At 30.5% G+C, this 19,348-nt stretch overlaps 2 protein-coding genes across 2 annotated transcripts in view; one reads left to right on the top strand and one right to left on the bottom strand.

Moving 5' to 3' along the window:
• LOC113375319 (leucine-rich repeat and immunoglobulin-like domain-containing nogo receptor-interacting protein 3) overlaps nt 1–19,348 on the top strand; it is a 341,130-nt gene that overhangs the window by 156,854 nt on the left and 164,928 nt on the right. The gene's annotated exons all lie outside the window — the stretch shown is intronic.
• On the bottom strand, nt 1,300–1,806 carry LOC113375320 (RNA exonuclease 4-like). Its single transcript, XM_026615255.1, has one exon. The coding sequence runs from the start codon at nt 1,804–1,806 to the stop codon at nt 1,300–1,302; it is 507 nt and encodes a 168-aa protein (XP_026471040.1).

The raw sequence follows: 19,348 nt of genomic DNA, 5'->3' as shown, positions 1-19,348 counted from the left end.
TTATCCGACATTCTGTTCCGTTACAAAACGGAAATGACATGAAACTTTTCAATTGCTCGCTTTTCTAATTTAGTTTATTTCGCAACTATTACCAAACAGCGAAACGAGGGCTGTTGTGTTTTATTGCTAAACCATTTAGAGCGTGTACGTGCGCCGTCATTAACCCAGTGACTGAATGCACTCGTCTGCTGCATAGTGTATTCTAAAGCACTTTTAATTTGCGCGTTTGATTAAATCCCGAATAGCGGCATAAAAGTTGCCTCATTGCCGTCTCCGCACGCTCTGCTGCTGTTGTTGTGCAGTTAATGCATAAATACAGATTCTCGGCGGCTGTAACTTGCGCTCTTCCGATACCGGAGTCGGAAACCGTTTTCTTCAATTTATTTGATATCTACTCATTGCTAATAAATTGCTGATAGAAAGAAACAACGATAAATATGGTTTACTGTAGATAAAATAATCATCCGAATACCAATTAAAAGATACATCCATCCAGGCTAAGTAGTTGTTTAATAAATCGTCAGTTTATTGTAGAGCTTAATTCTGTCATCCCAGTGTTTACACAATAAGTGGTTAAGTCAATTTTCATTATTTTGCAAGGCTCGATTTTATTGTTCCATTACTCGTATAATATATTATATTTGAAATTAATGGTTTAAATTTTATACAAAGTGCTTCATTTACTCTTGTTCCTAATCAATATTTTTTCAATTTAATAACTATTTTCAGAGAAATAGTCAATACTGCGACATTTTTTCAGAAATTCGAGTTAACCACTTATTCATTGAGATGACAGAATTATGAGCACATTAATACTCCATATATTTGACCGTATCATTAATTTGGGTCAGGGTTGCAAATATAAAGTCCAATATTAAATTCATACGCTTCATCCACAAACATATCCTTCATTCAGTGTTTTGACACATTCCTACAATACCATTTTCTACAATAACATCTGCAATAACATTTTCATAATCATTGTCAAATATTTCAAACTTCTTTTATATCTATTTTACAATGTAACTCCGAAATTTTGTAATCTAACACTGAAGATGGGTCACATCAGAACCCGAAAGGTATGATATTACAATGAATACATTTTTCTTCAATAAAATTGTTTTAATTATTGGATGGATGGATTGGATGGATCCTGAGTTCTGATATGTTATTGAATATATTATATATATATATATATATATATATATATATATATATATTAGATTTTCAATTATTACTGAATGGATCATCTAGAAGTGTTATTTAAGAATAATATATGCATAATATAATATAAATACTTTATGCTTCTATAGCCTTTTCCCACTCCTCTTCGTGCAATAAATATATCTGCATGGCTGCACAAGCATCTTCAATTGATGAATGTTCTCCAGTTTGTATTTGTTTGTTCAAAATTTCTTTTGCTAATAGTTTGAGAGATGGTGTTTTACCGCCAGTAAATTTCCTAAATGGTTTATATAAGGCAGTATCTCTTATCATATGTTTAGGATGTCGCAACTTCAAAACTTTAAAATCAAAATACAATCCGTGTCCTATGAGTATGCAATCTTTCAATATTTCCTTCACTTCTCGTGACACAGTGTGGAACTCCTCACCGGTGGATAAATCTTCTGGTCTGATGCCACTAACTGCAGTTCGATAGTTCAATACTTCTTCCTGGGGTTTGACAAATTTATCATATATACAATTACCATCTCGATCGACGATTGATACTCTGGCTAACATGTGAACATTTTCCCTTGCTCCCACCATTTCGCAATCAATAGCAAAGTATTTATTGCTGCTCATTCTTTATAATACCGTTCACAGGTGTTACAGTAATAATTTTTAATAAATTCAATTTGATTGAAAATAAAACAACATCAGCTGATCTATTAAAAACAATCAACTTTATCTGATTTGACAGATGCGATTCAATCCATCGCTAAGTGATAGTTTAGGAGTTCGAAACTAGGCGCACATTTAGCGCTAGTGAGCCGTAGAGAGCAACGCGTTGGTAACACTCAAAAAGATCGAATATTTTATTTTGATTAGGAAGAAACGTCAGTGGCTCTTTATGTGTTTGTTGATAAATTATGATTTTTCTGTTCTTTGAAGTTTAGTTTTTTATAAAGTTATTTTTTTTTTTTATTAAGAATTGCTCTCCAAAGCATAGCTTTTGGACAATATTAATAGAAAAGTTTCAAAATAAGCTATAGTATATAACAATTTAGATTTTTATTATAAATTAATTATGAACTTACATAACAATTAACTTTGTTGAACGTTTAAAAAAGTTGAATAGAACAGAATCTACTAGTACACAAAGCGATATAATATGATACAGAATATAAAATAAATCATAAATATACGTCACAAAGCTTTGGAATTGTATGGATTCTATCTTTCGTGTAAAACGGGGGATTGATATATATATATATATATATATATATATATATATATACTATTAATAATAATATCTAGTTCCATTACTGTCACTGTTTTATTTTTCTCTCTGCCTATGATTTTTAATATGCAAATGTTCCGGCACTAAAGATATGCATACAAATCGCACGATCAACTCTCACGGAAGCATCCATATCGCAAATAAGTTTTGCACAATTTTTTTCATGGTGGCGACTATAGTGCCCTATAGCGTGCAGAATTTATGCAGTTAATTTACACGACGGAGTTAAGCCCTGATTCAAACAAGATTTGGGAAATTGTTTGCATGACCTCATACATTTTACTACATTATATTAGAAGGTATAATAATTAGAGGAAAACATGATTTTTTTTCTATTTATTAGAACAATGAACGCATCTTATTTATTTGAAATTATTGCTTCACTCAGATACAAATCCTAAGTTTGCATAATATATTTATAAATAGCTTGGTTGCATTTTTTATTCATTTATTACCATTTCTCTCTATATAAATCTAGTAGGATGAAACATCCGTTTTACAAGAGATTTTTAGCAGCATTCTTCCTAAAGGAATAGACTAGTCATTTTGCTGATAAGCTTTGCTTATATATTTGATACATCAGATTACGGATTAAATTATTTGACTTTAGTAATCTTTGGCGATTATATTACATAGAGAGAAACGGGGTGGTTGTATTGACCTTAACTGTCTTGAAAAGAATTAGATCATCTTGTTTGGAAACTCTGAACTCTTAAGTGCAACCTAGAGCTTTAGTGAAATTGTGACCATTTTTCAGTAACTGTGGTTAATTTTTACTAATTTTATACATTTAAACTTTGAAACCGTAACAGTGAGTAACATCTCTAGGGCAACAGTCAAAAACAATTGTTAAACTTTTTTGTAATTTTGATCAACAGTTGGCGACCAGTACTTTTTTTCTTGTCGAATTTGCAACCCTGAGCTAAATTAATGGCCCGGTCAAATATCGTTTAGTTGTGCGGTAATAATGTGTTCATAATTAAGCTTACAAAAACAAACTCGTCGATGAACAAACAGGCCGAACGGCATTTCTAATTTGTTAATTTGTATATTGGGCCGAATGAGTAATGAGTGGTTAGTTTTTGACACGCGATGCAACTGCACATATTTATCTAACGGGACGCCATCACCAGTGTGGTCAGAATTAGCATTGTCATTATCATTGAATCGGACCTGTGTAATTTTATGTAACATTAATAATTCATAGTTTTGATATTATGTTTATGAAAGGTTCTCATATTTCTATACACCATTGTTTCGTACGTACGATAAATCACGGCGTAGAGAAAGCACGGATGATATTTAGTTATTAAATATCATAAATGTCACGTGAAGGCGGGACTTAAAAACATATTGTTTGAACAGCCCCATTGTGAAAAAGGGATTTATATGTTTTGGAGCTAGAAAAAAATCAAAACAATTCAAATCGCGTACAATATCTCGCGTGCAGATTTGAAATATACGAAGAAACGAGCACGTACATGTTTGTAATATGAATTCATGTAAATTGGGTTTTTATTGAAATTGGTATGCATCATTGAAGAAACCAGCAATATAGTAACTGAATTGTTTAATAAAAATAATGTTTTTTTTTTTTTCATCTGTATCAAACAACAAATATCCTATACTGAATCAAAATACTTACATTTCCGATGAATGTTTTTATTAATACAACTTGTTTAAATCATGTATTTTAGCGTTTTTTTACAAAAACTCATATAAGGTTGCAAATTGGTCTATCAATATAAGCTGCAAGCTTGGCCTACAATATGTTAATTTCCTAATAATCACTCGGTACATGGCATCGTGCCTCTATCAAAAGTGCTGGGACTTCCCATACCATAATTTTAATTTTTTCAAAGCTTTACATTTTTTAGAAGCTTACAGTTAGAACATTTATGAAACTTTTGAATAAGTTGGACATTATTAAAAAAAATTGTTTTTTTTTTTGTATTTTGAAATTTTTTGAAAATTTTGTATTTTATTTTAAAAGCAATCGAGCTGCATAGCCATTTCAGAGACGAAATATCGAAGCGCGTAAGCGCCGCGTCGCTGTGTAACGGATAAACATTGATTGGGAACCCGTAGAAAAATAAACAAAATTTGTACTTGTTATTAAAATCTCTATAAAATATATGATATTTTAATGTGCATATGTCTAATGATCATTTTTGATTGCCAAATGAAATTTTTTTTAAATTTAATTCTTCAATCGTTCAAATCGGACGCTCCGTTCTCTTAAAAACTGAATTAATATTTTTTGCACTTTTGTCCCCATTTCTTTGAAACGGCTGGACCTGCTTTTGCCAAAAACCAATCAGCATGTCTCCCCATCAATACAAATCGAATTACAATCAATACAATCGTTTTATCAATTATTCAAATTGGTTGATCCATGTTCCCGAAATCGTTGACGAAAATTTGTATTTGGACACACACACATCATACATTCATTTTTTAAGGTATGCCAAAATGTTCAGAAACGTAAATATATAAAAAAATCTTCTTGACTTACCCTACGGGATGTTAATACGTTTGTTTCTAAAGGTTGTAGATCAGTCAGTTGATTGAATGATAGTATTAACTCCGCAATTAATATTTTATTTATGAAGGATTTAAATAATAGCTGTGTATCTTGTAAGAAATCGGAAAACATATCTCGGGCTGATGAGTTTATTGCATTTTTTTTGATATTTTGTTTAACAGCAATCAGAACTTTTCGTCCTATAAGCTGTTGGGCTGAAATTTCTCCTTACTTCGTATTTTTTAGATGGTAACCCAATGGTTAATCCATCCATATTTGATGATTTTTGTTATTAGAATTAATCCAATAGGGCTGACTTTTTATTGGTGCAGCAATGCCGGGCAAGGGCTATTTTCACTTGGAAACATATTGCTATCTATATTTCCAAGTGAAAATCGTTGTCACTGCTTCCTGACAACAGGCTGCTCGAAGTGGGTATCGAACCCGGAACCTCTGATTCAGGTCCCGTCGCTCTTAACCGCTTACCTACGGGCGAGCCCTAGTTTATTGCATGTTGATACAAAAATAATTACATAAAAATATGCACACTAGAAACTCGCAAATATTGATTTAATTTCTATTTTTAAATTATATTCTTACTTCCTATTTTCAAAATATATTTAAATGCAAATGATCAATAAATATACCTTGGTGCATGTTGAACATGCATTCTAATGGCATGGGTCATAAACTAACTGTTCAGCATTCGATTTGCTTCCTCTGATTTTTTGCAGTAAATAATATTTAAGTCAAGGCTGTAATAAATAAGAGCTGTAATACAGTAGAGACACGTCGCCATGGCTAAGAGATAATTACAAAGATAATAACGTAATGTGGCGCTCCGGAGGTATGTTCGGAATCGCGCCAGTCCTAGTAAGCCACAAGAATTCCTGTATAGCGTGTCAAGCGACAGTTCCTGGTGTCATATCAAGCACTCCGTCAGTCTGTGCGGTACTTTGCCCTTTGTTTAAAATTAACACCGAACGACAGGAAAGACGTCTCATTTTGTCTATGTGCCTAGAAATCACACAGGCGCACTGTGTGATTTCTAGGGGCTACGTCAGCGGTTTCCAACCTTTTCTTCCTTGCGCCCCCCTTTCGAATGAAAAAAATATTGCGCCCCCCCCTTCTTATTTTTCTAACAATTTAATTTAAATATACTTAATATAACTGAAATTATGCTAAATAATACACAGTATTATAAAAAATATACATGCAAACATAACTATTTATTATAAGACTTTTTTGTTTCACATAAGTAAGATCTCACAAATGGTAATAAAATTTCTAAAGCATTATTTGTCAAAGTAGAAAAATCGTCCTTTACTGGTAACCAAAATTCAACAATATATTTTCGTCCTGAAACATCTGCTTCAATGTGCTATCAGTAGATAAATCAATTATCATTTTCTGCTCTGCTGTTGAATGACCAAAATCATCATGTTTCTCAATGACAAATGGATTTCCAATCCATTCGTATTTGGACGTAATTAGTTAAAGTAATGCGAAAATTGGTGTCGTAGACTAATCATATGACTGATATAATAATAAGATCTTTACTTACTTCTATTTCATCAGTAACACAAGTAATTTTAAAAGTGGGAAACATGTTAAAGTTATAAAATTATTTGTTACTAAGCTATACACAGTTCTAATTTTTTCATAAAAGCCGTAATCTTGTCTTTCTGAACAAAAGCACGAATTTAAGATCCTTGCATTGATTTATTTAAATCGCTAAGTCTTTGAAAAATATCAACTAAATACGCAAATTTTGCGAGGAACTTTGTGTCCTAAAACAAGATTGCTCCGTCTCTTTTGTTATCAGCAAGAAATATAGCAATTTCTTTTTTGAGCTCAAACACTCTTAGAAGTACTTTAAGTATTTTGCTGATTTGTTTCTGACACTTACTCAGCATTTAAAAATAATATTTTTGAAACAGCTTCGCGCCCCCCTTGGAACGGTATGGTGCGCCCCACAGGTTGGAAATCACTGGGCTACGTTATGTTGCCTGCTGCGATAAACTCAAGTTCATGTCTACCGCACGTTATCACACTTTCTCTGTCTATCCAATACGCGGGCAGGTGTCTTTATTTATTACCCGATTATCATAACAATAGTTTATATTAAAAGTCAACAATGTCAGCGTGCGTTCAATATTTTCAGGATTTTCAAGTATAAGCCTCAAGTTATTTGATTTTGAATAAAGGAGTCTCTTTTATTAAACGAAAGACTACGATTTTATCAACAATATATTATGTACATACATATATATTGTATGTACATACAATATATTATGTACATAATATTGGTTTAATATAATACATTATGAAATATTCTGTACAGTTACTTTCATTGCACTTGTACTGATAAATTAACTAGTGGTGCATGGCATCGTGCCTTAAGGCAAGTTGCTGGTACTTCCCGTATCAAAACTTTTTTTACCTTATATACCATCTCTATAAAAAGCTTTAAACTTTTTTGAAAACTTTGATAAAATTAATTTTTTTGTAATTTTTACAAAATATAACTTCTGTAATTCAATGGTTTTGCTCAAAAGAGCACAAGTAAAATTCTGTACTAAAATCATTCGAATCGGATACTCCGTTTTAAAAACTGTAGTTTTTAGCATTTTTTGCTTTGTATCTCACAAATGGGTTGAGCTGTGTTTGCTAAAAACTAACCAGCACGTCTCGCCGTCAATACGAATCGAATGTTTTTCAAATCATTCTAATCGGTTGATCCATGCGCCCGAAATCGTAAACGAAAAATTGTATCCATACAAAACACATACTATACTCACACACGCACATTCATTTTTTCTGAGGCATACAAAGATATGCAAAAATTTTAATTTTCCATTTTTGGGCGATTACTATAACTTACTCTACGGGAGGATAAGAGTAGCTTATTCTGTAATTTTCGAATAATGATAAACTATAGTAAGTCATTAAAAAGCTCGTATGCTTAAGTAATGAATATTTGCGAAAATACAGGCAAAAACTTCATTTTAAAAATTTTATGTATGTATGTAACGATTAGCCTTACTCGTATTGAAATAAAACATTTAGTTATAATTTATGATTTAATAATAATTATGAAACATAGAGAAATTAAAATAAGACGATATAGAGATCTAGAAAATTTTAAAGGTGAACTGATTATTTCCAAACATGTATAACAAGGAAGTAAACAATTTAAGAAATTCTTTAGAAGCCCTTTTTATTTAATTCTGCTTTTATAGTTAAACTCTACCTACTACCGAACTACCTGAATGAAAAAGGTTTTTGATAATCTACGTTTCAAACATTGATTAATTTTTGAAAAATCCTCTTTCAAATACTGTCTTAGTTGTATTATTAATTATATATGAATTAATATCTCATGTATAGTATACCTACACACATATTTATATTTTGCTAATTTATTTTTAGTAGAATGCACGTTGGTTATTGCTTATCTCATATTGCAATGCACAATGAGCTTAATGGATGTTTTCACACGTTGCAGTAAATGTAATAATTCTTGGCACACCTATACAAAATACGCATATATATATATATATATATATATATATATATATATATATATATATATATATATGTTAAAGTAGTTAATTTTGATGTTGAGAAATATGAGTAAGTTCTTCAAGGGCATACATCAAATAAAAGGCAAAAATTTAGAAGTTAATCTTTAATTTTTCCAATTAAAGGAAATCATTATGGAAAAATTAAAGATTAACTTCTAAATTTTTGCCTTTTATTTGATGTATGCCCTTGAAGAACTTACTCATATATATATATATATATATATATATATATATATATATATATATTTTGTATGATTCTGAATTTGATGTTGACATATGTATTAACAAAGTCTAATAATCGGGCATAACATCAATAAAAAACTGTTATAAAAAAATGTTTTTTATTGATGTTATGCCCGATTATTAGACTTTGTTAATATATATATATATATATATATATATATATATATATATTTAATGAGCACAACTATGAATAATAAGCCGTCGATGTTATTTTAGATTACATAAATTACATTGTTAACCAAACGTAAAATAATATCTTTTGTTTGCGGTTTGTATAATCAGTTGATTTGATTTACTCTCAGACATTTGTATTTATTAATGTGACGTTAAATGATTGTAAAAGTTAAATGCAATTTATAAGATGTCGTATTTTAAATAAATTACATTGCCGCCATTGCAGGGAGCAGAACAAAGGCTATTCTTCTGTTATTTAATACGTGTTTTCGAATTAACATAATGATATGCTTGCTCATACAGGCATATTGCGCACGCTTTTTAATAATGCACAGGCGTGTTTGGAAGAAATTTAGAATCTTGTCAACAGATTTAGATGGAAATTTGGAACTATATTTACCATTTTGTAGTTCATTTTGGGGCTACCTATTATACTCCACCTTGTGCAACGGTGATATAATTTATGCATTGAAACTAATTGCGTAATTTATATGCAATTCTGGTTATATATTGTGTTCGAGCGATCCACACAACTAACTTATTTGCTTGTGTTTTCATTATTGATTTTATAGATAGATAATTTTGAAATATTAAATGTTAAATTAATAGTATAATAATAATATAATTAATAATATAAATAATAATAATAATAATATAAAGAATAATAAAATAGCGTGGGGCACAAAGATCCAAAGATTTTTAGTAGAGATTGAGGAAAGATTAGGTAATTAACTCCCTAATCAAAATGAACTACATCACTACACATAACAAGTATCAAATAAACAACTATCGTACTACGTTCAGTAAAATTGTCAGTTAATTCTTAATTATAAAAATGTGTTTTTTACTATATTTTTAAATTTTATCTGTATTTTTTCACCCCATATACGGGGTAAAATGGAACAGCCAGGGGACAAAAAACGTTTTATTTGGTATCGTAAGAGATTTTCCGAGATTATAGCTACAATGTTCAGCATAACTCTGCGTATAACCTTGATCTGGTTGTGAATCTGAATTTATCAGATATATTTATTTGCAATTAAAATAACAAAAGTATTTTTTGTAATGTTGTTTTTTTAACTGAATTATTACTTTTATTCACTATTTTTGCTTATTTACACTTTTGCCAGGGTAAAGGTGCAGTTGGATTTTTACCCCACTCACATGTAAGCTATTATAAAGGCCATATAAAAACATCTATAGAATCTACTTTAACAACACATCTTATAAAACAATTAAATAAAATATACCTTTAAGCCCCGCTCTGCCCTATAACCAAGTGTGAGTTGGGGTTGCACACATGTTTACTAAAATATAACTACGTTTTCATTGTGTAATTCAATGCAATCTATTATATGATTGCGGTTATACGTGCATCATGTTAGTTCATTGCCGTGTATTGATTTTTGATGTATAATTACTAATCTCGTATATAAATACATCAGTTTCAGTGTTGAGATATATTGGTTTTAACACATATTAGGTACATTTATAAAATATATTGATATATTGGATATGGATTTACATTACATTTCTTTCTTTCTAAATCAATGAGTTTTAGTGCAAAATATTTGAACAAAATAATTATTAGGTATTTGCTGAATTGATCAGCCTTATCAAAGCTTTCTTGTACTTGCATATTATTTGTCAAAAAATGAATATGATTGTAAGTGATAGCGTTCAAAGTTGCTTATTTGTTAATTTTAAAATGTTATAGTTTTAATTCATATTGCTAATGAATGGTAAAGCATGCAAACTTCTTGAGTTCTAAAACGAGGGTGTCTATAGGATCTACTAACTGTTGAACAAAAGCATATAAGATTGATTTTTTGAATTAACATAAGTATATAATATTACTATAATCATTTCATAATTACGATATTTACGTCTCCTATGAAATTATAGAGCAAATATGAAAACTGAAACTTTTTGTTTGTTATTTAAGAATATTAATTATATTGATGATGTTCTCTTGAATATAAATATTGATACAAAAATTCTGAGAAACGGAAAACCTGCCACGTTTTAATTCTAATCTAAACTAAACATATCTAATTGAATTGTTAAGTATTCTATAACATAATATTACTTGAAATTGCTTATTTTTGACTACAAGATATTTGCTACGGGATTTGCTGTTAATTATTATTTTGTTAGGTTTAATATTTCATAAGCACTTACTTCACATTGAAAAATTGCACGGGGCAAAAATGCAACAAGCTAGTACTAGAATACCTCGTTTAACGCGTGGGATACGTTCTACCAAAGTAGAGAGCAATGCAAAACAGCGCTACACGAGGCTCTCTTTACATGGGAATATTGGGATTAGGGAAAGATAGCTAGGAAATTGGTTAGGTATTAAATATAAAAAGTATCTTCTTTATGAAAAATAAAACCAAACATTTATTTCTTAAAGCGCAAATTAATACCACATTATTATTTCTTGCAAAACTAAAAATAAAAACAAAATATAAATAACGAAACAAATATTCTTGAAAAAACAAATAAAATTCGAAGTCAGTCATATTTTGGTTATCCTTCCGCGTTCTCAGCCTTTTTGTGACAAATGCCTCTAATTTTGTTTCACTTCTTCTTTTGCGTTGTTGTCATAAAAAAATTTCATAAACGGATAGAGCATCTGTAACACCACGCCTTACTTTTGAGCTTTCAAAAATTCGGATTATTTTCAATTAATTGATCCATTATTTCAGTTATGCTTGACAAACTCCTTTTTACAAACACCATCGAAAGTTCTGTTTGCTCTTCCGCTAAATCACTGCTGTCAACATTATTATTTTCTTCTTATTCAGTTCATTCCTTGAGCTCACCATTAGAAAGACTGCATCTTGAATTATTTCTTATTTATGAGCCATAAATGAAGTAATAACAAAAACAGCACATAAGTATAGAAACAAGCTCATCAGTCACCCAAATTCATTAGTAAACTCCTTGATAACAGAGAACTATCCAAGAAGATTGAAAAGAAAAGCGCCACTGGATTTAAGTCATCAACTCTCCTTATAAAAATGGAAATAATTTAGTCATTATTTATAAGAAATTATTTTATAAGCAAATAGTTAAAATTATATAATTACCAATAAAATATTGTGAATATTATATCGAATGGGAAAACAACTATTGAGTTGTTGCTTTAGTATACAATGTCCCTTTACTGCCGACTATTGTAAATTCCACTAATTTTATTAAATATCCTTAACTGGACAGTTGTAAATAAAAGAAATAACTAGCTGTAAGTGGAATTCTGTCTTAAGGCAATTAAGGCATCGTGCCTTAAGGCAAATTGCTGGAACTTCCCGTACCAAAAATTATTATTTTTTTAACATTTTTGAAAAAAATTTACTTCGAAAAAATAAGATTTTTGAGAAACTATAAATTGGACAAAAAATTACTTTTTTTTGAAAAAAATTTTTTTTTTTAAAAAAAAAAAAAAATTTAATTTTTTTTTTTTGATAAAAATTTTTTTTCTTTATTTTGACATATTGTGGAAGATCCGAACTTTCTTTTCAAAGCAATCGTACTGCTTTAACTGCATAAAGACGAAATATCAAACCGCGTAAGCGCCGCGTCGACGTCTAACGCGTAAACATTGGTACGGAACCCATAGGAATGTAAACCGAAATTATACTTATTGTTAAAATCTCTATAAAATATCTGATAATTTGATGTGCATAATGATCATTTTTGACCGCCAAATGGCTCATTTTTTTACTTTTTCCTCCATATCTCCGAAACCGCTAGACCTACCTTCATGAAAATTCTATCGATTCTTCATCTTGTCAATACAAGTGAAATGTTTTTTGAATTATTCAAATCGACCGCTTCGTTCTCTTAAAAACTGAGTTACCGTTTTCGGCACTTTTTGCCCCGTATCTTGGGAACGGCTAGACCTGCCTTCGCCAAAAACTAATCAGCACGTCTCCTTATCAATACGAATCGAATGTTTTTTGAATTATTCAAATCGGTTAATCCGTGTTCCCGAAATCGTCGACGAAAATTTGTATCCGCACATACATACATACACACACATACATACATACATACATACATACACACACACATACACACACACACACACACACACACACATACATCCATTTTTTCTAAGGTATGCCAAAATGTTCAGAAACCTCTGAAACGTAAGGATATATAAAAATTTTCATTTTTGATTTTTTTGCGATTACTATAACTTGCCCTACGGGAAGTTAATAATCAAAAAATGAGCCTACAATTTTTATATTCGCTATTGTTGTTGAGTCGGACATGTTGCCACTAAGGGGCCGTTCAAGTATTACGTAAGCACTATAGGGGGACGGGGGGTTCTTGATTTGCTTATTTTGGGTTGACATGGGGGGCAGGGGAGTCTGGATGATCATTACGTCATAGGTAGTATTTTTATTTTCTTACATTAATTGCAAAATGTTTACGTAAGCATGGGGGTAGGGGGTAAGAGCTTTGCTTACTTTGCTGACAAGGGGGATGGGGGGGTAAATAATTGTAATAAATCTGCTTACGTAATACTTGAACGATCCCTAACACTAGGCTCGCCGCAATTGTTACGCTCAGAATTTCGAGGTTCCACTGTACTCAAAAATGTAGTCAATTCAGTACATGTTATAAAATTTCACCCAAAACTAAAAAAAACATTCTATTTCATTCCATACCTACATTCCGTATCAAGTATGTAGAGTATGACACGAAATTCGCGCGTTTGTGCATTATGACATAAAAAAGTTGCGTGTAAAGGATGCGAATGTAAATTGTAATTTTTTGCCCGGATATTAATAATGGGTTTTGCTTTTCGTCGGACGCGCGTACACGGGCGATAATGACGCCGCGCGTTTCTACACGTCATTAAAATGACATCGTCCGAGGCACGGTCGTCCCGCGAACGGCGTTATAGTCGATACTCGATAGCAATCGGCCCGCGAGGCGCGTTTGATTTACATCGAAGGCTCGCAATGCATCTTTCCACGGTTTTATTTTAATTGAATACCAGGCCTTATGGTTTTGTTAGGTTGCCGCAATCCGATGTAAGAAAATCAATGAACGGTAAAATATACAAGGTGTATTGCATGATATGTTCCACGTTATTGATGTTTATTTATGTATTTTATGTCTACTGTGTTAAATAAAATTCGGAACTATTTCAAAGGGCATTTGTAAACATAATATATAATTAGAACTGGTCGATATTGTATCTATCATATTGCAAATATAAATTAAGATATATAAAAGAACTAAAACTTTTAAAAATAATAAATCAATCTTTTTTCTCAAACTAAGTTTATTTATAATTTTCTATGGCATACTTTCAAGAAAATGTAACGCCACGCGCAAACTTTTCTTGCTTAACAGTTGATATCTTTTAATACAAAAAGAAACTTTTAAATGTTAGTATTTTGTTTTATTGAAGATATACTTATATATTACACAGAACATTGCATTTTAGTAGTAGTTAGATTTTAATCGATTAATCTCGCATAATAAGCTCAAAGCGTAGGGCGGAGCACAAATGTCCAATTTGGCTCTGAGCTATTATATTGTGAAAATAAAATCAATCATTTCATAACAAGTAACACAGATCAAATAAACTATCTGCATATGTTCAGTAAAACTTCCAGCTTATATATTTTTGTAGAAATATGTTTTTTTTTACTGTTTTTCAGAAATTTGTGACTTGCTTTTTACCTATAGGGTATAGGGTATAGGGCCAATGTCTCATTTTTTATTTTAAAGGAATTTTGCGAAATAATAGCTACATTATTCAATGAAAAATATAAATTTCATTTTTTACAGCGATAACCCTATATAAATCCTTGATATGGCATTTTGTCTGAAATATTCATCAGCACAGTTGGACTTTGGTACTTTTCACCCATTCACATGTAAGCTTTTATAGAAGTTATATAAAAACTGTTGAATGTTACTTAAAAATAACAATACATCTTCTAATAACGTAGCCTTAAATATTATATTAAGGTCTCGTAAACTGAACAACAGTGCTCACGACCAAAAAAGCTAACAACGAAAGAAAATAGTTTTGTCATGGATTTTTAAACATTTCCGTTTATCTTCGAATAACTTCGTTTTTTGTGTCTCTATATGTACATTCAAATATTGTTGTTAAAAAATTAATTTTATTTTTTATATCGGTGGACTGTTTTACCTGCGGACCTTTGAACCCCACTTTAATTTATACTTATTCAAACATTTCTTTTTTAAGTGATTCTTTTATAAGTATTTGATGAACGTTAAGAACTTAATGTATTATATTGTAAATTCCCCAATGTGTTTACAGAATGTTACGATTTTTAATTTTAATAATTCCTTTTTTTTATATAGTTTATATAGCAATCAGAAAAATTCTATGAGCTATTGTGCTTATGTTTGTACTCACTCACACAGTATACATACTCACACACAGTTATACACACACATAAATAAATTGGCTGAATTTATTTTAATAATTCACTTTAGTTTTGTATATGGATTATATATTTACAGGTAGATCATATTGACTTCTAAATGTTTCCTATATAAGGAAAAAATATTTTCTTTTACAAGGCATTTATGAGTACACTCATTGACTAATAAATACATTAAATGAAAAATATTACTAATAGATTAAAGCAGTAGATTCTTTGGTTTTAACAACGTTCTGCCATTGTTCAATTGCTTAGTTTTATATCCCGTATAAAGAAAGGCATCCTTTTTAAATTAAATTCAAATTCATAAGTGTGTCCATTTCATTTTGAACATATGTTGAAATAAAACTATTAAGTTCATCTGCTCAAAATAATTAATAGTTATGACATTTATTATTAACGTTGCGCACTAATTAGATTATGCTCGTGAATATTGTGGGACGAACGACGTCTGTATGCATTCATTGTGCGCTACTTATAAAATACCAAACGTCTCGCCAACTGACAAACTTTACATGTGACAGTAATAACATTTCAAAGTAATACATCGTCAGTACGAGTTTTTTTCTTCCGTAATTAATAGCAGGCCGGCAGAAGCCTCTGCGCCGCATGCTCTTCGATCGTTCGCGACTGGCCTGGAGCTACTTACATGCGAATTTGCATTCGTTTGATCGAATTTGATTTTTTTGTTACGCATACGGATGTTCATTAAGGATGTTTGTGGTAGCTGTATAATTAACAATGTGTATAATTATATTCATTGTTAAAATCTTGTTTTGCGTTTATAACAGCGTATAAAATTCAGAACAAGTTGATGTTTTTCTGGTAATGTTTAAGTTAAAATCTAATTATATTGGGATGATTTTTTATGTAAAAATTGTTTTTTATATAAATATTGTTAATGATATCAATACTTCATACTTGTTGCTGAATCGTACGCACATTTTCTGAGAGAATGTGAAATATTAACTATTTACCTTAACAATATGCATTTCAAACGTCCAATTGTAATTTTTATGTATGCCCTATAATCGTTCTGACTATATAATAATTTAAAACTTTTGAAACATATGCATACTGTGTAAATAATACTAACAACATACTGACATTTATTCCAATTAACCTAAACTGATCTAGGTCAAGATTATTTATTATTTCATTAATTTTGCTAATTTTTGCTAATTTTTATTGATTTTAGCAAAATTAATTAATATCTATTTTGCCTAAACACAGAAAATATGTCGTGCACTATTCAGCACCTCACATCTTCTTATAGTAAAATTGGTAATCTACCAAGAGCTTGAGACGAAACAAAGATATTTGAATACGTTATTAATTTTATAGGACCATTGTTCATTATAAATTCAAAATTTTATTTTATTACTCGTTTTTTTTAATGACAAAATTAATAAGTACTTTATCATTTTACAATCATAATTAAATACGCCAACTTTTGATGAAATTTGCCAGTACACTTAGTACATTTTTTTTAAAGAAGGGTTTTTCAAAGTCGACTGATTTTACAAATTTTAAATCCTTAGTTCAACAAAAATCTTAATTTTTAATTCTGTTATTATTATTCACTGAAATAATGAAATACTTATGAAAATAATACAATTTTCATAAGCTATTTTATCAAATATGAAACTTACAGATATACATATTTGCACATTCACATTTTAAATAGAAAAATAAGATTAAAACGAAATAATTTAAGTTGTATCTGTTGACCAATTTCTTTTGAGACGCCTGACTATTGGAGAATTAAATAAGAAGTTTAGGTAGTAATTCATTGCAATAGTCTTCAATATTCAATAGGTGTCTATGGCATCTGTCTTTGATAACATCTCTTACAAATGGGATAACTAGTGGAGCGCATGGCATCGTGCTTTAAGGCAAATTGCTGGTACTTCCCGTACCAAACATTTTTTTTTAAAGATTAATTTTGAAAAAAAAATACTCTGAAAAAGTTAGATTTTTGAGAAACTATAAATTTTTGACAATAACTTACTTTTTTTAAAGAAAAAAGACTTTTTGAAGAAAAATTTAAAAATAAATATTTTGAAAATTCTGAACTTTTTTTAAAAGCGATCGTACTGCTTCGCATAGAGACGAAATATCGAAGCACACACACATACATCCATCTTTTCTAAGGTATGCCAAAATGTTCAGAAGGCTTTGAAACGTAAAGATATATAAAAATTTACATTTTCGATTTTTTTTGCGATTACTATAACTTGCCCTACGGGAAGTTAAAAATTGGTCATCATTTCACCAAAGCTCTAGATTGCACTTAGAAGCTCAATTTTTTTTTTCTATTTATTTTCAGGACAGTTAAGGTCAATACTACCACTGCGTTTGGGCTTGACGTTGAGTTCTGGGACACCCTGTATATATTATAGATTGAAAATGGTAATTATTGATAGAAAAATATTATGTGACTATTTTTTGATTATTTAGTTTTTTTAATGATCTTGGTACATTATTTTTTGTGAAAACTAAAAAATTACTGCTCAATAGCTTCATTTTTTTATGTGAAAACTCATAAAATCGGGTGTGCTGTAATATAAATTAGTTATCATCGTGAACATTCCAAAATTAATTAGAATTTTAATTAGTTTTTTGAAACTAAGTTTTCACTACTCTCTACATTTCTCTACCCTGTGTACAGTTGCTGGTAGTAAACAGTATCAGTTTCGATCGAATAATCGTATTCGTGTGTAAATATCTTTACATCTTGGTCGGCTGTCCTACGCCCCGGCCCGTAGGAGCGGCTCGCGTGGCATAATGCGTGTTATATGTATGATGATGCACGCAACGCGGCCGAATGAAAAAAAAGTGAACAAAGTCCGCGTGTCAAGTATTTATCTACATGCTGTGCCCCCATCGTGTCGCGTGATATACGCGCCCGGCTCCTATCCGTGCATACATTTACGCGTTCTTTAATAATTTTGACGATGTGCGTGGAACGGCCGCTTACCATCGTATAATAAATGCTAGTTTGCCTTTAATGACGTTGGATATGCCGATTAACGCAGCCAAATGACCGATTACACTTTCAGAACAACTACAAACTTTTTGACTGTTCATGTTTAATCGGGAGAAATGAAAAAGCTCATTGGTTTCTGTGGTCGTTAAAGCTTTGTTGTAACATACATATTTTCACTATTCAATGTTTTTTCTACGATTAGATATTTTAATAAGTACGAGTTTGATGAATTTTATTTAGTGTAGGGCGCGGGGCACAAAGGTCCAATTTCACGTTGAACAATTATATTGTGGAAACCAAACAAATTATATCACAACACAAGAACACATATCAAACAAACAACTATCTGACTATATTCAATAAATCCCCCAACTAATTCATGTTTTTTTTTGCTGTTTTTCAAAAATTTATAATGAGCCCATTTTAACCCCATAGGCGGGTTAAAATGGGACGGCAATAGGGCAAACAGGTCCAAAGTCTTATTTTTAATATTTTGCGAAATAATAGCTATATTATTCAACCAATGCAAAATATATATTATCATGAATACATTTTTTACAAAAATAACACTGTACACAACTTTGATCTCATATTTTGTCAAAAATATTCATCAGCATATTTAGAATACGAATTTAATAAACTTATCTCTTGTAAAATTGGTACCAGCTTTTATTGGGTTAATTTATTGTTTTCTTTACTATTTTTTATTGTTTACACCTTTGCTAGGATAATGGTTTAGTTGGTCTTTTTTACCCCACCCACATGTAAGCTCTTATAGAGGATATTTAACAAACTGTTGAATCTAACTTAAAAATATCAATACATATTATAAAACAATCAGATAACGTATATCTAAAAGTTATATTCAGGTCTCGTATGCTAAACAACAGTGCTCACAACCAAAAAAATAACGACAAAAAA

The sequence above is a fragment of the Ctenocephalides felis genome, unplaced genomic scaffold, assembly GCF_003426905.1.
Source record: "Ctenocephalides felis isolate EL2017-DRISC unplaced genomic scaffold, ASM342690v1 CF-g0.4_SCAFFOLD_01886, whole genome shotgun sequence".
Taxonomy (NCBI): domain Eukaryota; kingdom Metazoa; phylum Arthropoda; class Insecta; order Siphonaptera; family Pulicidae; genus Ctenocephalides; species Ctenocephalides felis.
The sequence above is the reverse complement of the archived record's forward strand: the minus strand, read 5'-3'. Positions and strand labels throughout refer to the sequence as shown.